The 18,370-nt window shown below is 49.9% G+C and overlaps 1 protein-coding gene and 1 long non-coding RNA gene across 2 annotated transcripts in view; both read left to right on the top strand.

Moving 5' to 3' along the window:
• The window catches only part of ZAP70 (zeta chain of T cell receptor associated protein kinase 70), a 29,147-nt gene extending 20,037 nt beyond the window's left edge, over positions 1–9,110 (top strand). Inside the window, exons 4-13 of the mRNA XM_086767263.1 lie at positions 499–637; positions 2,187–2,265; positions 2,995–3,035; positions 4,200–4,248; positions 5,323–5,503; positions 6,102–6,308; positions 6,509–6,701; positions 7,127–7,267; positions 7,776–7,888; positions 8,257–9,110. Coding sequence (XP_086623389.1) covers positions 499–637; positions 2,187–2,265; positions 2,995–3,035; positions 4,200–4,248; positions 5,323–5,503; positions 6,102–6,308; positions 6,509–6,701; positions 7,127–7,267; positions 7,776–7,888; positions 8,257–8,380 — 1,267 coding nt within the window. The 3' untranslated portion in view covers positions 8,381–9,110. The remainder of the gene's footprint in view (positions 1–498; positions 638–2,186; positions 2,266–2,994; positions 3,036–4,199; positions 4,249–5,322; positions 5,504–6,101; positions 6,309–6,508; positions 6,702–7,126; positions 7,268–7,775; positions 7,889–8,256) is intronic.
• Positions 9,111–12,997: 3,887 nt separating this feature from the next.
• Positions 12,998–15,366, top strand: LOC147597513 (uncharacterized). The gene is made up of 2 exons (XR_015261133.1): positions 12,998–13,267; positions 15,159–15,366. It is a non-coding gene; the product is annotated as an uncharacterized LOC147597513 (long non-coding RNA).
• Positions 15,367–18,370: the final 3,004 nt, after the last annotated feature.

Here is an 18,370-nt window from a genome sequence, read left to right as displayed (position 1 = left end):
AGTCTGACACCCCAAAACTATTATTGTCCAGACAGCGTCTGGCCTCCATAAAGAGCCAATCTTGAGTTTTATTTGTTTGTCATGTTTAGATATCTCTATGAAATATGCTCACTAATGCACCAGACGATATGAGACAAAGGATTCAGTGGATGAAGACATTTAACATTGACACATAGACAATGTATGGCCAATAAAATACAGGTGAAAGCATTTGCTCTGCACCTCTGCTGAGGTGAGACAGCCCTTCATTTAATTGTCTCCTGAATGAGTTAGGGAAAGAAAGAGTTGGCTGGAGAGGGTGGAGGAAAGGGGCAAGAGACTGAAGGTGAAGGGTCCCTCCTCAGCCTCTGCAGAGGGATGTCAGGAAGGTGCCCATTCCACCAGTGGGGCGCAGGGCCTCCTTACCAAGTGCCCACGCAGCAACCCAACCACCATGCAGCCGTGATAATTCACAGGGCCAAACCTAGAGTTGCTTTTAACGGTTCTCCTTCCTACCAGGCTGAGAGAAAGGAAGGAGAACAGTGCCTACGCCCTCTCCCTCATCTACGGCAAAACAGTGTATCACTATCGGATAGACCAGGACAAGTCCGGCAAGTACTCCATCCCTGAGGGGACCAAGTTCGACACGCTCTGGCAGGTACTGTGCTGTGGGATGCTGACCACGGGTGTCCCAATAACGTGAAGGCACGTTTCCCCTGTTACAGCTGCCCATGTCTTGAGGGTCAGGAAAGGCCGTGTGGAGCTTTAAAGGCTTTAGGACTGTACACGGCTGGCTCTAGTCCCTTCCAGACAACCCTTACATGCTCTGGCTCTGGCTGTATATCAGCTCACCTCCTTGCATTAATTTCTGCGCACTCCTAGCTAAGGAGATCTAAGTCTGAGATATCACAACAGCTCTAAAATAGTGCCGGCTTTACCACTGCCCTCATGCCCTACACTGGTGTGGTGCCTCTCCGAGGAAACAAGAGGATTAGTGCTTTTAATTCCTAGCTTTAAGCCAGGATGCTTGACATGGTTATATTAATTATTAATTGCACCCCAGCAGCAAGCATCACACATTGGGCCACAGCGTGTGCCTCAGACCTGCAGTGAGCCCTGAGGAGACTGCTCATCCCAGGCTGTCCCCTGTGTGTCCCCCATGCCGCTCCTGGGCCGGCAAAACCATCGCGTGCAGATTGCCAATTTATTTTCCAAGTGACTGACTTCTGTGCAAAGAGTAGGGGAGGCCAGACGTCTTGAGCCAGCTGCCAAAACCTTTACATGACTGGAGACCCAACTGCCAGGAGACACGTCCTATCAGTCAGGGGCTTTGGGAAGTGGTGATGGCCGTAGTGCCCCAGCAGGCCTCATCAGGGTTGGGCAGGGTTTTTAGGGAACATGACACATGGCCCAGCAGCTCTTGGCACTGCTGGGGAGTCACACTTCCCCGGGAGCCCAGCTCTGCCCTGTGGCACACTCCTTGGACCTGCTCCAGGAGACGGATACCAGCGCTTCCTCCTGGGCAGGGCTGGTTGGGGGACAGTCATTCTGTTTTGCTGAATTTTTTAAATTCCCAGGACTGTTTTCACTCTGAATTTGATTGAAAACAAAGACTTTGGGGCATTTTTATGGCAACAGAACAGTGCCAGGCTCCCGATTGCAGAGATAATCTGAGCCAGACAGGAGGGGAAGAGAAAGCCTCATCCTCCCTGCAGTCTGGTGGCCAGAGCTGGGCTGGTCATCTCCAGCCAGAGTCAAGTCCCCACTGGGCTTGAACCAGCAGCTGCTGCAGTGAAAAACCGCCTGGGACCCACAGAGCTAACCCTGGGAAAGCAAAAGGCTTCTCTCACGCTTTATCAAACACAACACAACTTTAAAACCTTTCTGGCTGGGACACCAGTACCATTACACTGAAAATGCCCTACCCAGCTCTCCCGTGGGAGATTTGCCTTTAGTCCTCCTTCAGTTCTTACCTAACTTCCCAGGCTCTTCCCAGCTTTGGCAGCTATCCAGGTATACAAAGCACTTGTTCTAGGAGATCGCCGCGTGCATGGGTAAGCAAGGAGAGAAAGAAATAGTTGAGTCCCCGTCTGCCACAAATCTGAGAGGAATGGTTACTGTAAGCCACACAAGTTGCCTGCAAAAAAAAAAAAAAAGATATTATTTTCCCCTCGCAATAATATCTTTTCCTCCAATTTCTTTCCCAGCTGGTGGAGTACCTAAAGCTCAAAGCAGATGGGCTGATTTTCTACCTGAGGGAAACCTGTCCCAACCCCAACATGCCAGGTGAGCCGACATCTCTCAGTGCCATCCTTGGCCTCAGTTTACCACCAAGTGAGGCCAGTCTGAGCAGTGTCGACCGATGTTCCCTTCACCGTGTCCAACCTTGCTCAGACTCCTGCGGTGATGGAACGGTCAAGTCTTCTGCTAAACTTCTCTGCTAAACTAGTCAAGTCTCACATCATGTTGTCTGCTGAAAGTGGCCACTCTGCAGGCCTGGCCTAGGGTGGCCCAAAGACAGGAGCAGATGGGGGAATCAGTGCTCCAAATGGATTAGGGGCTTCTGGTGCCCAACAGACGGCTTCTGAAAAGCGGCCTGCTTCTAGGCAGCAGGAAACAACATGTCCTGCAAGTCTGGCTCCTGGTGGGTTTCTTGAGCTGAACACTCAAACCATGGGTCACTTTGTCCCGGCCCAGGAATCATGAATGTCACCATAGAGCCTCCCATGGGACCCCCGCTCTCCTGGGCAGGGGGCTCTGGGGTACAACTCAGCCAGTCCCTGCTCTGGGACTGGTGGAGACTGGAGGGTTCTCCAGTAGGCCTGCACCTCCCCTAAGGGCTGGTCTGGGAGTAACACCCACATCCAGGCACATTTCTGCATATTTTTGGGTAAAAAAAAAAAGGGGGAGGGTGGACATCAGACCAAGGTGTCCACAGAGTCCTTCAAGGATGCTCTGATCCTGCTTGGGGCACAGGCAGACTCTTAATAACACCTTCTCTCTCCTGATTCACAGCGTCCGCAGCACCAGTTCCACCAACCCACCCCTCCGTGAGCGTAAGTTCTGGGGAGGGTCTGTTTTATTGGTTTAATGTTATTGCATTTCAAGCCTGCTGATCAAACTCTGTTCTTCTCTAAAAGGCAATAACTCAAACGGAACATATTAAGCCCAGCTGTAATGTTGTCTCCTTTCCAGCTTGGATGGGGACAAGGAATAGCTGGGCAAAGCTACCATTAGAGCTGAAAATGGTTTCCATTCATACTGTGCTCCTTGCAACATGTGGGCCTGTCCTCAGGGAGTCCTCTCCCCACTGCCCTCCTTGCCAGGCAGGAGCGAGGAGGACGTGGTTGGATTCTGGGAATGCGCTGCCACCGGCCAGCTCTTTGTGCTGCCTCTGCGTCCCTGGCCGCGGGGTACGTCTGCGCTCAGTCACCGCTCCGAGTGCCCAGCAGTGTTGAAACCAGCCAGGCTGGGCTCTAGGAGCAGCCCATCCCAGAGCCCAGCGGAGGCTAAATAAAGGCCGGAGCATTCACCCATCTTCTCAGAGAGCTTTCACAATCCATGGTGGGCTCCCATGTCGCGGCGACTCGGCTGCAAGCAGCGCTGGCTGCAGTTCAAAGCTGTGCTGGAGAAATGCGTACCCTGCCGCTTTGTCACTGTCTCTTTTGGGACAGTGGCTTCGTACAGTGTCGGTGGGGGCTCACGGGGGCCGTTCTTCGGGCAGGTAGGTATGCCAGCTGCAAGCTGAGCTGCCTCCAGGCTTCCCTCCGCTCCCTGTCTCAAAACAAGCTGCAGAGACGTGGCTGGGATGACCCCTGCTGCTGCAGAAGACTTGTCATTCATTTGGGGATGGGGAAAGCAGAGGGGACAGAGAGCAAAATGCAGCCCTGCGTGCATGCCCCTTGCTGCTCGGATAAACACAGAGCCCACAGCACCTCACCCTGCACAGCCCACCAGCGGGGTTCAGGCTCCACAGCAGTGAATCCCCCCAGGGTCTGATCCCTGCAGTGGGGGTACCTGCCAGTGGGACTGGAAGAGAAAAGAAAAGGTGGCTCCATACCCCTCCGATCTCTTGTGCCCAGCTCAGGGCCTTTTAGAGACAGTCACCACCGGCTGGGGTCTGTGAGCTGCAGAGGCTCCCTGTCCCTCTCCTCTCCCATTTCAAACTGGACGGCTTTCCCTCGGCTGCTTTATCCACTTTATCACTGTTTCTTTTCCAGAAACACCTTGGGCCTCTCAATGCAGACGGATACACACCAGAGCCTGTAGGTGAGCATCTCTGACAGCCCTCTCCCCCTAACAGGAGGGTACGGGACCTGGGGATGCCACAGGAACCGTGGGGGATACCTGACACGTTGGTATCACCTTCTGGTCAAAGAGCTGTGCTGCAAAGCCTTTTTCTTAAAAAGGCACCCAGGACATCCCACTCGTTTCAGAGGCCTGAAACAAGAAAATGGCAAAACTGTTTGCCCACCCTCAGCACCCAGTAAATCAAGCCCTGTCCCATTCCCCATCGTACCCAGTAAATCAGCCCCCAACATAAGGACATAGACCAGTTGGAGAGGGTCCAGAGGAGGTCACAGAGAAGATGAGAGGGCTGGAGCAGCTCTGCTGTGAGGCCAGGCTGAGAGAGCTGGGGCTGTTCAGCCTGGAGAAGAGGAGGCTCCGGGGAGACCTGAGAGCGGCTCCCAGTGCCCAAAGGGGGCTGCAGGAAAGGTGGGGAGAGACTCTTCAGCAGGGCCTGGTGTGACAGGACGAGGGGTGATGGTTTCAAAATAGAGGGAGGTAGATTCAGATCAGATATTAGGGAAAAATTTTTACACTGAGGGTGGTGGGACACTGTCCCAGGTTGCCCAGAGAGGTGGTGGGTGCCCCATCCTGGAAATGTTCAAGGCCAGGTTGGCCGGGGCTCTGAGAAACCTGATCTGGTTGGAGATGTCCCTGCTCCTGGCAGGGGGGTTGGACTGGGTGGGCTTTGAAGGTCCCTTCCAACCCTAACCATTCCATGATCCTATGATTCCAAATCAAGCCTTGCCCTGTTCCCCATCTTCCACACTACTCCATGTATCCAATTACATTTCTGTGGCGTGAAGTCATGCACGTGCCCAGTTCCCTCAGGGTCTGATGCGTGGAGCAGGAATGCTCAAACATCTCTCCCCCATCCTGGCTCCTTCAGCAGCTGTAATTAGCAGGAGAGAGATGCCTAGGAGGGAGGCTTGAATGCTGAAGCTTGAAGGAGAATTGGACAAGAGACTACAGAAAACCTTCCCAACTAGGGAGGGAGGGAGAGATGGGGAAGGATACGTTGTTCACACTTATAAAAAACCTGTATCCCTTGGGAAGGTGCAGGAAAGTCACGCCTACTACCCATGGACACCAGTGTCTACGAGAGTCCGTACAGTGACCCCGAGGAACTGAAGGATAAGAAGCTTTTCCTGAAGAGGGACCACCTGATGATCGATGAAGTAGAACTGGGGGCAGGAAACTTCGGCTGCGTCAAGAAAGGAGTCTACAAAATGAGAAAGTGAGTGCTGCCCTGAAGAACGGGAGGAGGGTGCTCCAAGCCGAGCTCAGGTGTCCCCAGCTAGCCTGTTTCTAGCTAGATGGACCCCAAAGTGATAAGGGGGTGGAGGTATAAAAAATACTCTGGAAGGTCAGTGATGACTTTTCATGGATTCTCGGTGACAGCCTTGTTGCCCTGAGGGTGTAATCTGTACTGCACACTCCCAAGCAGTAAGACTGCCACCTCTGAAAGCATTTGCTGGGCTCAGAGGAGCAAGTCCATGCTTCTGAGGTCATCTTGGTCCATGTCAGGCCAAAGGAGTGAGACTGAGGAGATGTGCGATCCTTGGCTCTGTCCCTGGTTGTCTGTGAGTCCACAAAGATGGCCTTTGCCCACTTTGTGCCTGAATTTCCCCCATGAAATATGGCAATGATGATGCAGAGCTCAGTGTGTGAGATGATGCGCCTTGCGTGCTGTGCAGGGTATTGCCAAAACAGGCTACTGAGATTGCCGGTGAGAGATCAAACACCTGAGAAGTGGTTTGCACGCCTGGCTGGGACACACGAGTCTAGCTGCTGCTGAATTCATCACATGTGTGTTTCTCTTGCGCCCCATGCAGGAAGCAGATTGATGTGGCCATAAAGGTGCTCAAGAGCAACAACGAGAAAACAGTGAAGGAGGAAATGATGAAGGAAGCCCAGATCATGCATCAGCTGGACAACCCCTACATTGTCCGTATGATTGGGGTCTGTGAGGCGGAGTCCCTGATGCTCGTGATGGAGATGGCTTCTGGAGGGCCACTCAACAAGTTCTTGGCTTCCAAGAAGTAAGTACTGAATAAAATGTGGCTGGCTGATTTTCTGCACTTCTGATCAAACTGTTTTCTGCCAGGAGACCCTGGCTTTGTAGGTGGAGCAGACACGTCCACGTTCATTCTCCCTTGCAGCTAGAAAGCTTGGAGGGGACTGTGGTGTCCAGAGTAATGGCAGGTCCTGTATTACTGCATTATCCTTTCATCTTCCCCAGAGACGAGATTACAGTCAGCAATATTGTGGAGCTGATGCACCAAGTATCCATGGGGATGAAGTACTTGGAGGAAAAAAACTTTGTCCACAGGGACTTGGCAGCCAGAAATGTCCTGCTGGTCAACCAGCATTATGCCAAGATCAGTGACTTTGGACTGTCCAAGGCTCTTGGCGCTGATGACAGCTACTATAAGGTAAGTGTAAGCACAGGGAAGGATCCAGGTAACTGGGAGGAGCCCTCCTGCTTGTGGGGCTGAGAGCCCCAGAGAGGAGCCAGAGAAGAGAGCAGGGAACAGAAGGTGATGAAGACCAAGCCAGGGCTGATCTTCCCAGCGGTGACCACACTGAGCCTTGAGGCTGGGGTGCAGGAGTGGGGTGGCATTGTGGGACAGCATCCCATACCCAGGGGTGGCTGAGCAGGGCCAGTCAGACAGTAAGGCCTGGGCCAGGGTTTGGAGCTTAGGGCTTGGGACCTTGAGCTCCTAGCCCAGGGGAAGGGGATTTTTTTTCAGCAGCGTGGGATTGCACAGGACACAAACATTTAGCAAAGCAGAATTGTGGTTCAGCTCAGAGCAGTCTGTGTCTCAGGGTGGAAATATTCCTCTTTGCTTTGCGACAGGCCAGGACAGCAGGAAAGTGGCCCTTGAAATGGTATGCCCCAGAGTGCATCCTCTACCACAAGTTCTCCAGCAAGAGTGATGTATGGAGCTACGGCGTGACCATGTGGGAGGCCTTCAGCTACGGGCAGAAACCGTACAAGGTGAGGCAGAGCTGGGTCCATCATGGATGGATGCCACGGTCTGGTCTCCTGCTCTACAACAGGCTGACACATGCTGAACCTACATTTCTGTTTCCTTGAGTAGGAGCTCTTCCCGTTGTTGAACAGAGGAGAGACAGGCTCACTTCCACTTTACAAAAGGCACAAATTAGATTGTTTGGATCTTGCAGTTTTGTGTTCATTTAAGGGAGAAGAAACAAAAAAAAATTAATTTGGATTTGAATCAAAGCAGATCTTCTCTTTGATCCTTCTGCTCACTTGCAGAGCTGAACAATCGGTTGCTCAGCCATTGCTCTGCCCACGCTTGGGATGGGGGGCTGCATGCCGGGCTGGCCACAACGTCACTGCTGGGTGCCGGGGTTGAAAACGGTGACTGTATGGGGTGCATGGATCCAAAACATTACCCCAGGCCCAGCTCTGATCTGTCTCTTCCAACCCTGTTGCCAGCTCCAAAAACATTAAAGCGTTTTCCCACTTGATCCTATCCTAGAAAATGAAAGGCCCAGAGGTCATCAGCTTCATAGAGCAAGGGAAGCGCATGGACTGCCCCACCGACTGCCCGGCAGAGATGTATGCCCTCATGCAGCAATGCTGGACCTACAGGTAGGGCTTTCACTAGCTCAGCTCTCTGCTGGGTGCCAGGTCCATCAGGACAGCATGCACCTTCCGGATGGTGGCAACACAAAGCAAATGGTGTCACCTGCTTTGGTCTCATTCCCCAATCTAAGATGAATGATGCACCTGTTTTTTTATTATCATCCCCCTTCATTTGCCTGTACCAACCCTGGAAGATGTCAGAGCCTCTGTGCTTTTGCCCCTCCACCCTAGAAAAGTCTCAGCTGCCCTCCTAAGCCCTGGTACAACCAGACTGCTCTTCTTCCCCAGGTTCTTCTGTGCTTGGTATCTTCTTGTTGCATCAGCCCACTTTTGTCCCTTCTGTTGACTCTATTTGTTCCTTTATGCTCTTGCAGATGGGAAGAGCGTCCAGGATTTATTTCTGTGGAAAACACAATCCGCTCCTATTACTACAGTATTGCCACCAAGACAGAAAATGGGTCAGACACAGAGGACAAGTCAAAAGCAACTCCTCCCTGAGTTTCTCTCTCTGCTCCTGAACACACACCCTTGCTGCATGGGACGTGGAAAGCCTCTTTGTGAATTTCTGCTTTAATCTCTTTAACACCGGTTTGGTTTCCCAAGTACTTCCAGAACTAAGAACTTGGGAGATGATGCTGTCACAGCAGATGAGCACTCAGCTGTGCCTCGCGTCTCCAAACAGCCGGCCACAATTTACATTTCCAGCCTGACCCAGCACAGGACAGTACAGACAGCACTATAGCTCCTTCTTACCCACTTCCAAAGCTATCCCAGGACCTCAGAGCTTAATGCCTACCAGGCTCACTAAGGATGAACTGTGTCGGCTCCAGCAGATCCAGATCTTTTCAGATCCCTTAAAAACCAATTATTTCACAGGAAACCACCAAGTACACGCTTCTGGTGAGGTTTGCATGGGGTGGGACACAGGACAGGGAGCCATCTAGTCCTCTTCTCCTTGGCTTAGGGCAAGAAGCAGCTGGTGTGCTGCTGGCTCCCCGGAGAGATGGAGAAGAGCAGTGAGGCAGGGCTGCATGGTGCCACTGCTTTGTCCTCTGTGTGCCCTGCCAGCTGTACCTTTTACACCCTGGGGCACTGCCACGTGCCTGTTCTGTGCAGGGGGTGTACAGCCCTCCCGCACTGCCACAGCCCTCCGAGCTGGTTATGGCTCCCGAAACAACTCAACTCCCAACTAAACACCCATTGCTTACCTCTTGGATCCCACCTGGCCCCTCTGCGCTACTGAAATGAGCATCTTGCTTTTCAAGCCTGAAAACTGGTCACCGTGTAAATAAACTATTCTATATTTTTAACATACCTAATACTCAGGCTGTTGAACTATCCTAAATGCTTGCAACTGTTTCAAGCTGACAAGAAAATAACCAATTTCCCTCCACTAGGCCAGGGTTTCCCTCCCTGATGCTTTCCACAACCCGGCAGGGTCACCAACCTGGTCACCCTTGGGCCGGCTTCACTGCAGAGCTGGAGCTTCCCTCCAGCTTTCTTGCAGCTAAGGGTACGTACAGCTGGTCAGCTGAGTCCAGTGTGGAAACCCACCCATTAAGGCCTGCACTGGTCCACGCCCACCCCCGGATGCAGCGAATTACCCATGTTGGAGGGACTGTGGTCTGCACTGTTGCAGAGAACAGAGCGGTTGCGGAGGCTGGGGAAGCGGGGGAAGCAGAAGATCAGAGCCCTGAGATACAGTGAATAGAAAAGCTTATATCTCACCATCTTCTGGTACCCGAAAGCCACACGGTAGCTCACACAGAATACCTTGTCCTGGAGGTAAAATAAACAGCTACAGGCCAGGGCTCAGGCCTTATCTAAAACCTTAGTGGGAGGTGGACTTGACAGAAGACAACAGTTGCTGGGGAGCATTCAGGCACAAGGCCTAAATTACCCTCTTGGTACAGCCTGTTTAAGCTCTCAGAGAACTCAGGTCTGATGAAAAACAGGACCGTTCCCCTCTTCTTAGACTACAACCTCCAGTGATATCAACTGTTTATGTGCCAAAGCATTTTCTTTCTCAATCCTATTAGCTTGTCCTGTTTGCTTGAGAACTACATATTATCCCGATGAGCAGAAGGAAAAACAGAGGTATCAGAGGAGAAAGTGGCTTGTTCCTGTTTGTTCAGTGAGTTAGTGTCAGAGACAGAAAAAAAAAAAAATTATCTCCTGTGGTATGTCTTCCTCCCAGAGAAAACAGATATTTTACTGGAAAAAGAGAAGGTTTGATGAGATTTCTTCTTGAAAACTACTGCCAAAACATTTTGTTTAGACTTTTCTTTTGAAACAAATCAATTTTCTGGTTTGAAATGATTTCTCATATTAAATTTCCAGCTAACTAGTTGCTGGTCCTTTTCAGATGGGGAAGGAAAGCACCAGAGAAATCACATCCCCAGAGGAGCTTCTGGTTTAGTTGGAGACAATTTCAAGCAAGTGTGTGTGCACACACCCCGACAGACAATGTAAACGCCTCGAGATCATGGCACAAGAGTAAGGGGCTGAGGCTTCTCCTCCAAAAAGCCATCTAGGCTATGGATATTGCTCTGACTGTTCCAAGAGCATCGCAAAATGTCAGGAGTTGCTGTGGGGGAAGAAGGGAGTGAGACACCCAGGACCTGAAGTCACAGGGCTCTGGGACTCATCTTTTGATGAGTCCTGCTTTTGGCATGTGTGAGGTCCGACAGTCGCTCCCGAGGGGAATCTCCTTAGACTTCAGGCCACTGCGTCCCTCCTGGCCATGCCCAGTCTGCAACGGCAGAAGGGACTCAGCCCCCTCAGTAAGAGACACCTCTGGGTCCCACAGGGCCACGGCCCTGCAGACCGGGACAGCCTCCCTTCCCCTTCCATAGCACGGATATCTCCAGCTCTGTCCTCTCTCCTTGCTCACTGCAGGCCGGTCCAAACACTGGAACACTTTGCTGGGCCTTTCGGTCTCTTCCCAGAGGCTCTGGGTGTTCAAGCGAGAGCTGTGTCACTGATAAGATAACAGCGTGGGCTGTAGTTAGCACAGACTCAGAGCTCGGTGCTCTACGGCTGATTCTGCTCTCCCATAAACTTCCACAAATCCTCTTTTTTCTTGCTGACCTCCCCTTACCTCCTTCTCTCCGCTCACTCCATTTCCCTCAGTTTTACCCGAATCTTTAAAGCTCTTCTGCTTCTTGCACTCTCCATCTTGCAAGGGAAAAAAAATGAACTTCATCTTCTCACTAAGCACCCACAGTGATGAGACGTGATAAAGCATTGGTAATCACGTCTGATCAACACTATGTAACACTGCATCATATCACCAGTGCAGATCAATCTCATTCCACCTATCTTATCACCAGTAAGCCTATCTTATCCCCAGTACATGCCTGTGTATCAATTGCACTGCGATATCACAAGCACGTACTGACCTTTCTATCTCTTCCAGCTATCTAGGCACTTTCATTTTGTTCAGCAGCACAGAAACTACGTGACTAACACAGCTCTGTGCTCACTGGCCTTCGTATCATACCCCTCAAAAATTTACTGAACCAATGCAAAAGTCTATTTTCAAAGCTGGCACTGGATGTTTTCCCCTCTCTCCCCAAGAAGTGCTGCCTGTGGGGTTCCTCAGGGCATGGCTCAATGCTGCCAGGGGACTCCTGCTTTGCTGCTGGGCTGTCCTCTCTCCCGTGAGCCTGGCCAGTGGTGAAGCTGCTTGGTCTTGGCTGCCTTCTGGGCCTTAGGTATTTCTGTGTGGCACAGAAAGCAGAACTAGAAGTGCTAGGCAGAGAGAGGGGAGTAAGAGCACCAGCAGGCTCCACAGGAGCTGCGTCCATGCAGCCCTTGCTGAGATGAGCTACTGCAGCCCTCAGACCTGCTCCATGTTTGGGGAAAGAGCAGGTTTGCATTTTCCAAAATCTCTGTCCTGCCGGATTGCTCCAGCTGTTGGCAACTTTGAGACACTGTAAAGGTTTTGCCCTTCTTGTTATGAAATCGCTGGCAACCGTGAAGTCACAGAATGCTTTGGACCTGCCCTGATAAAATACACCTCAAAATCACTGGTTTCTTCTTAAGTTGGGTGAATCACTGATCCTACACTGTCTCCTTCTCTCCCTCCATGACAGGAGATCAGCTTGCTTCTAATTACAGCAGAAGAAGTGAGACAAGGGAAGGCTATGACTTGTCAGTGATTGCATAGGGGCCTGGAAAAAAGCTGCCATCCACCTTTGTCTGTTTTCATACTTTCATCTCCAGATGACTTCTTTTCATGTTCAAAGGCCTTCATTGTTCAGAGGAGCTCAACAAGCCACATGATGCCCCAGCACAGAGAGTGCCATCACATGCATTGATATACTTGCTCGGCAGTGGCCCAGAGTTAGCAGAGTCTTCTGGGAGAGCTTTCACCACCAACCATTGCACATGACAAAAAAAGGACGTGCAAGGCACTGGAAGACACAAACCTAGGTGCAAAATTAGATGCTCTTCACTGACAAGAGGAGTGCAAGTGATGGTGCTGGTTTAGGTATTAACGAGTATCCAAGTTCAGAGGAAAACAAACTCTCTTTTTGTAGTAGGAGGAAATTACTTACTTTGCCACCAAGAAATCTGGTAGAGCGGGTGGGACTTGGACTGAGCAGAAAGGCTTTTTCTTCTTTTCTCTCTAGATTTTTTAATGTTACGTTGGTTTTGTCTGTCAGATAGAAATCTCTGTGCTGGCAGGGGAAACTGTAAACACATCTTCACAAGTGGTTTTTTTGATCAGCAGCAGAAATCTTGGAAAATAAGAGGTGCTGGTACTGGCTGAGAGGCTATTGGGGAGCAGTAGTCACTTATCTCTTCTGAGATGATCTGCAGATGATCCCATCTGAGGACAAGAGCACGCTTGTGGTGTGAGGATAGGTACCGGGACTCGGAGTACGTGACCAGCCAGAGTCACAGCACAGAGTCAGGCCCTGCAAGTGAGCAAGGAGGTGCAGAGAGGCATCAAACACACACCATGGCACGAAGAGAGGCTATTTTTGTCCCTAACTGTCAGCAAAAAGTGCAAGCAGTGACAGGTGGTTTCTGTATCCATTTTTGTGACCATAAGCGATTCGCTTTGCTCGATGTAAGATGTTGCTCTGTTTGATTTGCACAGGGAAATCAGTGTACAGCGGCTGGCGTTCCCACCGCCTCTCTGAGGCTTCTGCTCTGCTAGGATGGCAGTCCAGCCCTGTTCATAAAGCCTGGAGGACTTGCGGGTACCCAGCAATTTGGCTCCTGATCTGAAGTCCCCTTATATCCCATCCTCGCTATCTCCTCCACTCACGGGCCCTCCCTGCCTGCGACCTCCAGCCTGTGCTCTGTGACAGGGTGAAGAAATCACAGACTGGAGCAACCGGGTGTTGAAAGGTTAAATAACCAACTCCTTCGGTAAATATATTTCACTATTAAATTAACTGATTAAGTAACCAACCAGTTTGTTGTTGCTGTAAAGGGATTGCTTTTCTTCGTTTGCAGCCTGGCTGGGGCACTGGGCTGTCTGTCTGCGACCTTGTCTGAGCAGCAAAAGAAAAGAAACAGCTCCAGAAAGAAACTTGAAAAACTAAAATGGCATTTGATCAATTTCTGTCCTTTTAAAAATCAGATTGTGAGAGAGAAAGAAAGAGGGTAAAATACAGGGTTGTCTGGACACTGCTTGTAGAGTTCATTCGGCACATCCCAGCCGTGCAGAGGCCAGGGAGGGCAGCAGTTTCCGGGAAAGGTGACGGAGCTGCCAGAGAAATGGGAGCAGTTTCCTTCCACCGGCAAAGCGTAGCTGCAGAGAGCTCTGCTGCGGCTGAAGGAGCTTGTGTTCTGGCCTTCAAGGGCTGGAAGGCTGTTTATATGTGCTTCCCCATGCAGATCAAAGCCTGAGCACATGCCCTGCAGGGTCCTACCCTCCAGCCGAGTCCTTCTGCGCCTTGCTGCCTGAGGGACTTCAGCTCCCGCGGGGCTGCACAGCGACTGCTTCTCCAGAACAAAACCACCCACTGCGGGCCCAGCAGCTGCACTACTGCTATTACTCACAGCATTCTTCCAATAAACTAATCAATCCCATTGATCAGAGCTTGGCTGGGGTCCCCCTTAAAGCTTCTACATGCATGTGCTTGCCTGTAGAGCGATTTTAATTCCAGCTGTGCTAGAGATAAGGGAGCTGGTGGTCTAGCACTCTGTCCAAAGGCTGCGGATTTATCCTGTCGGGAGCCCACCTGCATCTTGCATCAGAACCAGAATCTATCACTTGCAGATTCAGAAACAGTGAGTTTTCCTGCACGGTGCAGGAAGGACAGGCTACGATAATGCAACAGGTTTGGCTTGAGGCTGAGCATGGCCGGTGGTCCCTTCCCTCACTGCTGAAGCCCTAAGCTTGGCTGCAGAGCCCGTTTTGGTCAGGGCAGAGCTAGCTGGCGTGCTGCCCCAGTTGCAGTCCCTCTGACGTGCGGAAGGATGGAGTGGCAAGTGACAACGTTATTCAAACCCATCTCTCAAGTGCTGGCTGGCAGTTTCCAGTTTAGGCTGGGGTGCAGGCCCTGAAAGGCTCCCTGTCTGTAAAGCAGTTACCAGCATCTCTCTGAGGGGGCTGAGAGTCCTGCAGGAGCTGAGAGGAGCTGGGCTGAGAGGCTGCTGGCTGTCCCCTCCCAGCTGAGGCAGAGCCAGGCATGGCTGCACTTCACCGCCGCTCTGCTTGGCACCTGCATCCTGCCATCAGAAGGTGGCAGATGGACCGTGGTGAGGAGGAGGGAGGGAGGCAGGCTGACATTCACCAGTATGAATAGAGACAATAACTGCTGCTGGTGGCCAACTATTGCTGCTTTTCCATGAGTCTGGGGCCTCTCACGGGGCTGCCTTCTCACCCGGACAGGCCCGCAGCAGGTCAGGAGTCTCATAAGGCTTGAACGCAGGTCAGCCACGGTGTAGGCAGCTGCCTCCACTCATAGTCAGAAGCTGGCACCAGTCAGCACCTTACCCTCCTCACTGGTTGTGTACTGGGCACAGGACAGCAAGTTCTTTGTTATTCTCCCTGGGGTTGGGATTTGACCAATCCACAGAAACTCACCCCTGTCAAATGAGCGAGGATCAAATATTTCTCGTCCTGAGGATAAGAAGCACCAGCCTCCCTGTGCACATCTGAACTCCCACTGGCAACAGAGCAGAAGTATGGAGCAAGGTTATGCAGGAAGGACAGAAGGGATCACAGCATTAGGGGACATATTGGAAATGGTAGTTGTGAGCAGGCGGGGTAAAATGGGGAAAAAAACATCTTCCCGTGCTTTATTTTCAGAGCTTGCTCCTGGAGCTGGAAATCATGTTACCAACACAGACAAACGGACACCACCTTCTGCTACATAAAGCATGCACTGCTGACAACTGTGATAACACTAACTCCGAGCTGAGTGGCAAAGCAAAACATGGACAATTTCAGTAGGATAAAAAATCACGATGAGATTCAAAATCAAAAGAGATTTTAAAAATAAAACATCAAACTCTGAGTCAGAGAGTGTCTGGTCACAGAGCTGCCCCCATGCAGGGAGAGAGCTGTGAAAAGCTGGTACCTAACGGGTGTCTTGGCTTCCATGAGCCAGTCAGCTGGGAAATCTTGTAGCCACAAAGCCAGAAAGTCCAGGGAAAAGTAGGCAGATGGGTGAGCTGGCAGAAGTGGAGGCAGGCTCGCCCATCAGACAGCCTGGCCAAGGCTTGCTTTGTTTCAACTGAAAGCTTTGACGGAATCAAAACCTTTCCATGGAACATTTCATTTTAGTCTAATCAGCATTTTTGGATGGAAAACTCTTCTGTAGGAAAATTTCCATCCAACAAAAGTCATTTACTCCTGGGGCAAATGAGTACAATGTGGGTGTAAAGCATGGTCATGGCAGAGGTGTAGCAGTTGCCACATCCTTTGGCATGATGTAAACAGTGACGTGGTGTAACAGGCGATGGAGAACCAGGTCCTTCCCCAAACCTACAGCATCAGTGTGCCATGTCATCCTGGACAAACCTAAGAAATTTATTTTGGCCACACGTCAGTGAATTTTGGGAAATAGACTGGAATGACAAACAGTCAAGAGCTCTGGATCTAAAGCGAATAGAAAATTCAGTCTAGGAATGGAGAAGTATGTGGACATCCATCTCTGCCTCATAGCTCTCTGCCTTTTTTTTTGTTCCCCAGAGCAGTGTTTTTCCAGAGTTAACCTAATCCTTTGTGAATTTTTCTTTGCTGTTACATGGCAATGCCCTACTGATTTGCAGTTTTACCACAGTATGTTCTACTGCAGCGAATCTTACAGCGAGTAAGCAGCACAGCAAGTACCTCTGTGGGACGTGCTAGCAAGGCCAGTCTCTCATTTCCAGGCTGGGAAGCAGCATTGTTGCTTTCTCCTCTAACAGGAAAGATTAACAGGCAACCTGGCTTAAGGAGTGCTTTAAAGCAAGAACCACAAACCCGGTCCTTTATCAACTCTGACACCAGGTTTAAGTGTAATATTTGTACAACAGCAACTTTTTTGATTACGTTACAGTTTTCACCAGCATGCTTCCAAATGCGCAAAGGCTTCAGGAACAGGACGTTTTAGTCCCACTCCTTTGCAAGTGTTTATATTACACAGATGCTATGGTGAAAGCAATAAAGTGAGGGGATTTTTGCACCTATGCAAGCTGTACCTTCGAAAAGAACTCAAGATCTTTCTGGCAATAAATAAGGGAATCACTAAATAGACTTCCTCCACCGTTTGAATGTAACATTTAACCAATAGATATTCAAACACCTTAACAAAGCAGAAGAAAAGTACTGATATGGAAAAAAATTGCAATGATTAATAAAAGATAAACCATATCTTACAGTCAGTGGAAAAAGGGAAAGGAGTGTGTTTTGTGTGTTTGTGCTTGAACCCATATGAAGAGAAACAAGGATGGAAAAAGTGTTTTATGGACTGTAAATGAGTTAAAAACCAGACACAGGAAGACAGATACTGAATCATGCCAGTAGTTCACCTAGTACAGCATCCATTTTCCCAAAGGTAAACCGGCAAAGAATCAGCAAAGAGAAAGAAACTGTATAGAAGCCTAAGACTTGACATTTGGGGCAGCCTGTTTTAACATGCTGTTTGGGCATATTTGGAAAAAAAACCAATAAACTTACGCTGGGAGTGGCCGCAAAGACATAGCAAAGGTGGAGAAGGGTCGGAGAAGTTTTAAGTGGGAGCAGAAATAATTACATGGGCTCCGATACAGAAAGTGGAAGGTAAGGATGCCTTTTTGGGACACGATATAGAAAACTCAGAACAATCTACTCCCAGAAAGGGCTGGGGAAGGGCTGTTAAGACATTGGCACAGTGGACATCTCAGCTTATATCCTGAGGAACCTTCTTTTAAAGGCAATATTAAATTCCACTTTGCTATCTTTAATCCTCCATTTAATGTAAAATCACCTGGTTTGTCTCCATTAATGTGACTTTCGAAACGAACAAAAATCTCCCCCCTATGTTTTCTTAATTAGGTTTTATAAATCAATTACCTTACTTGATTGTAGCTTCCCCTAATCAAGATCTCCTGCTCTTTTCACTATGATTTAGGGATTTTAGATCTTGCTTCTCTGGATGTTGGCAGTCGAGCAAGCAAAGGCCGCGCTCCCGAAAGCAGCGTATTCCCAATGCTTCCCATTGCCCTCCTTTATGCAGGAGGCAGAGCCTAGAAGAGGACAGAGAAAGCCAGCTTGGCGAGATGGAAAAGGTGCTCCCATTGATGGAGAAGGAGGTCACAGCATGCCTCTGTCACTGGGATCAGGATGCAGTCACAGACTCTAGAAGACCAATGTAAGGGAAAATACGTTTCATAGGTCGCGATCAAATGAAGAGGGAATTAAGTGATGGGAATTTGTGGAGGTCATTCTTCCCAGCAAGTCAACGGAAGGAGGATGTAAATGTTCCTTTTGAACAGTTTCCAAAGGACAATATGACTTACAGTCAGAAAAAGTCTAATCTTCATTTTCCCTTTCTGCACTTTGTTTTTAACCCTTCTAACTGCAGAACAACATCTCTGTGGCACTTCGTGCACATGCAGGCATGTTTATGCCCTGGCAGGTGTAGATAACATTTTGTGTGTGTGCATACATACACGTACATACAAGGACACGTGTGTGCAGGTTTGTGTTTTCACGCTCACAAAAACAATGGCTGTACTTTGATTTGCACTGTTCGTACACTAGTTATTACCTACCCAAAGTGGCAGCCTCCTAGGCCTTTCAGCCTCATAACTACAGCAGACGCGAACTCCTGGGCTCTCCCTGGTGTCTGCAATTTAATTTTTATGAGAAAACCTATTTGTCTCCCCAAGTACACCCATCCCCTTCCCAACTTACCCTTTTTTAAAAACTCTGTTTACTTTATAAACTGCCCTGATGCAAATAATAAAAAGCTTGTATTTCCTGTTGATGATACTCATATGCTACACAGCATGAGGCAGCGTATTTCAAATCCAATTCCAAAATAAACAGCCCAG

Source organism: Chlamydotis macqueenii, chromosome 26, assembly GCF_036417535.1.
Source record: "Chlamydotis macqueenii isolate bChlMac1 chromosome 26, bChlMac1.mat, whole genome shotgun sequence".
Classification (NCBI taxonomy): Eukaryota; Metazoa; Chordata; class Aves; order Otidiformes; family Otididae; genus Chlamydotis; species Chlamydotis macqueenii.
Note: the sequence above shows the minus strand (reverse complement) of the source record. Positions and strands in the feature narration are given on the sequence as shown.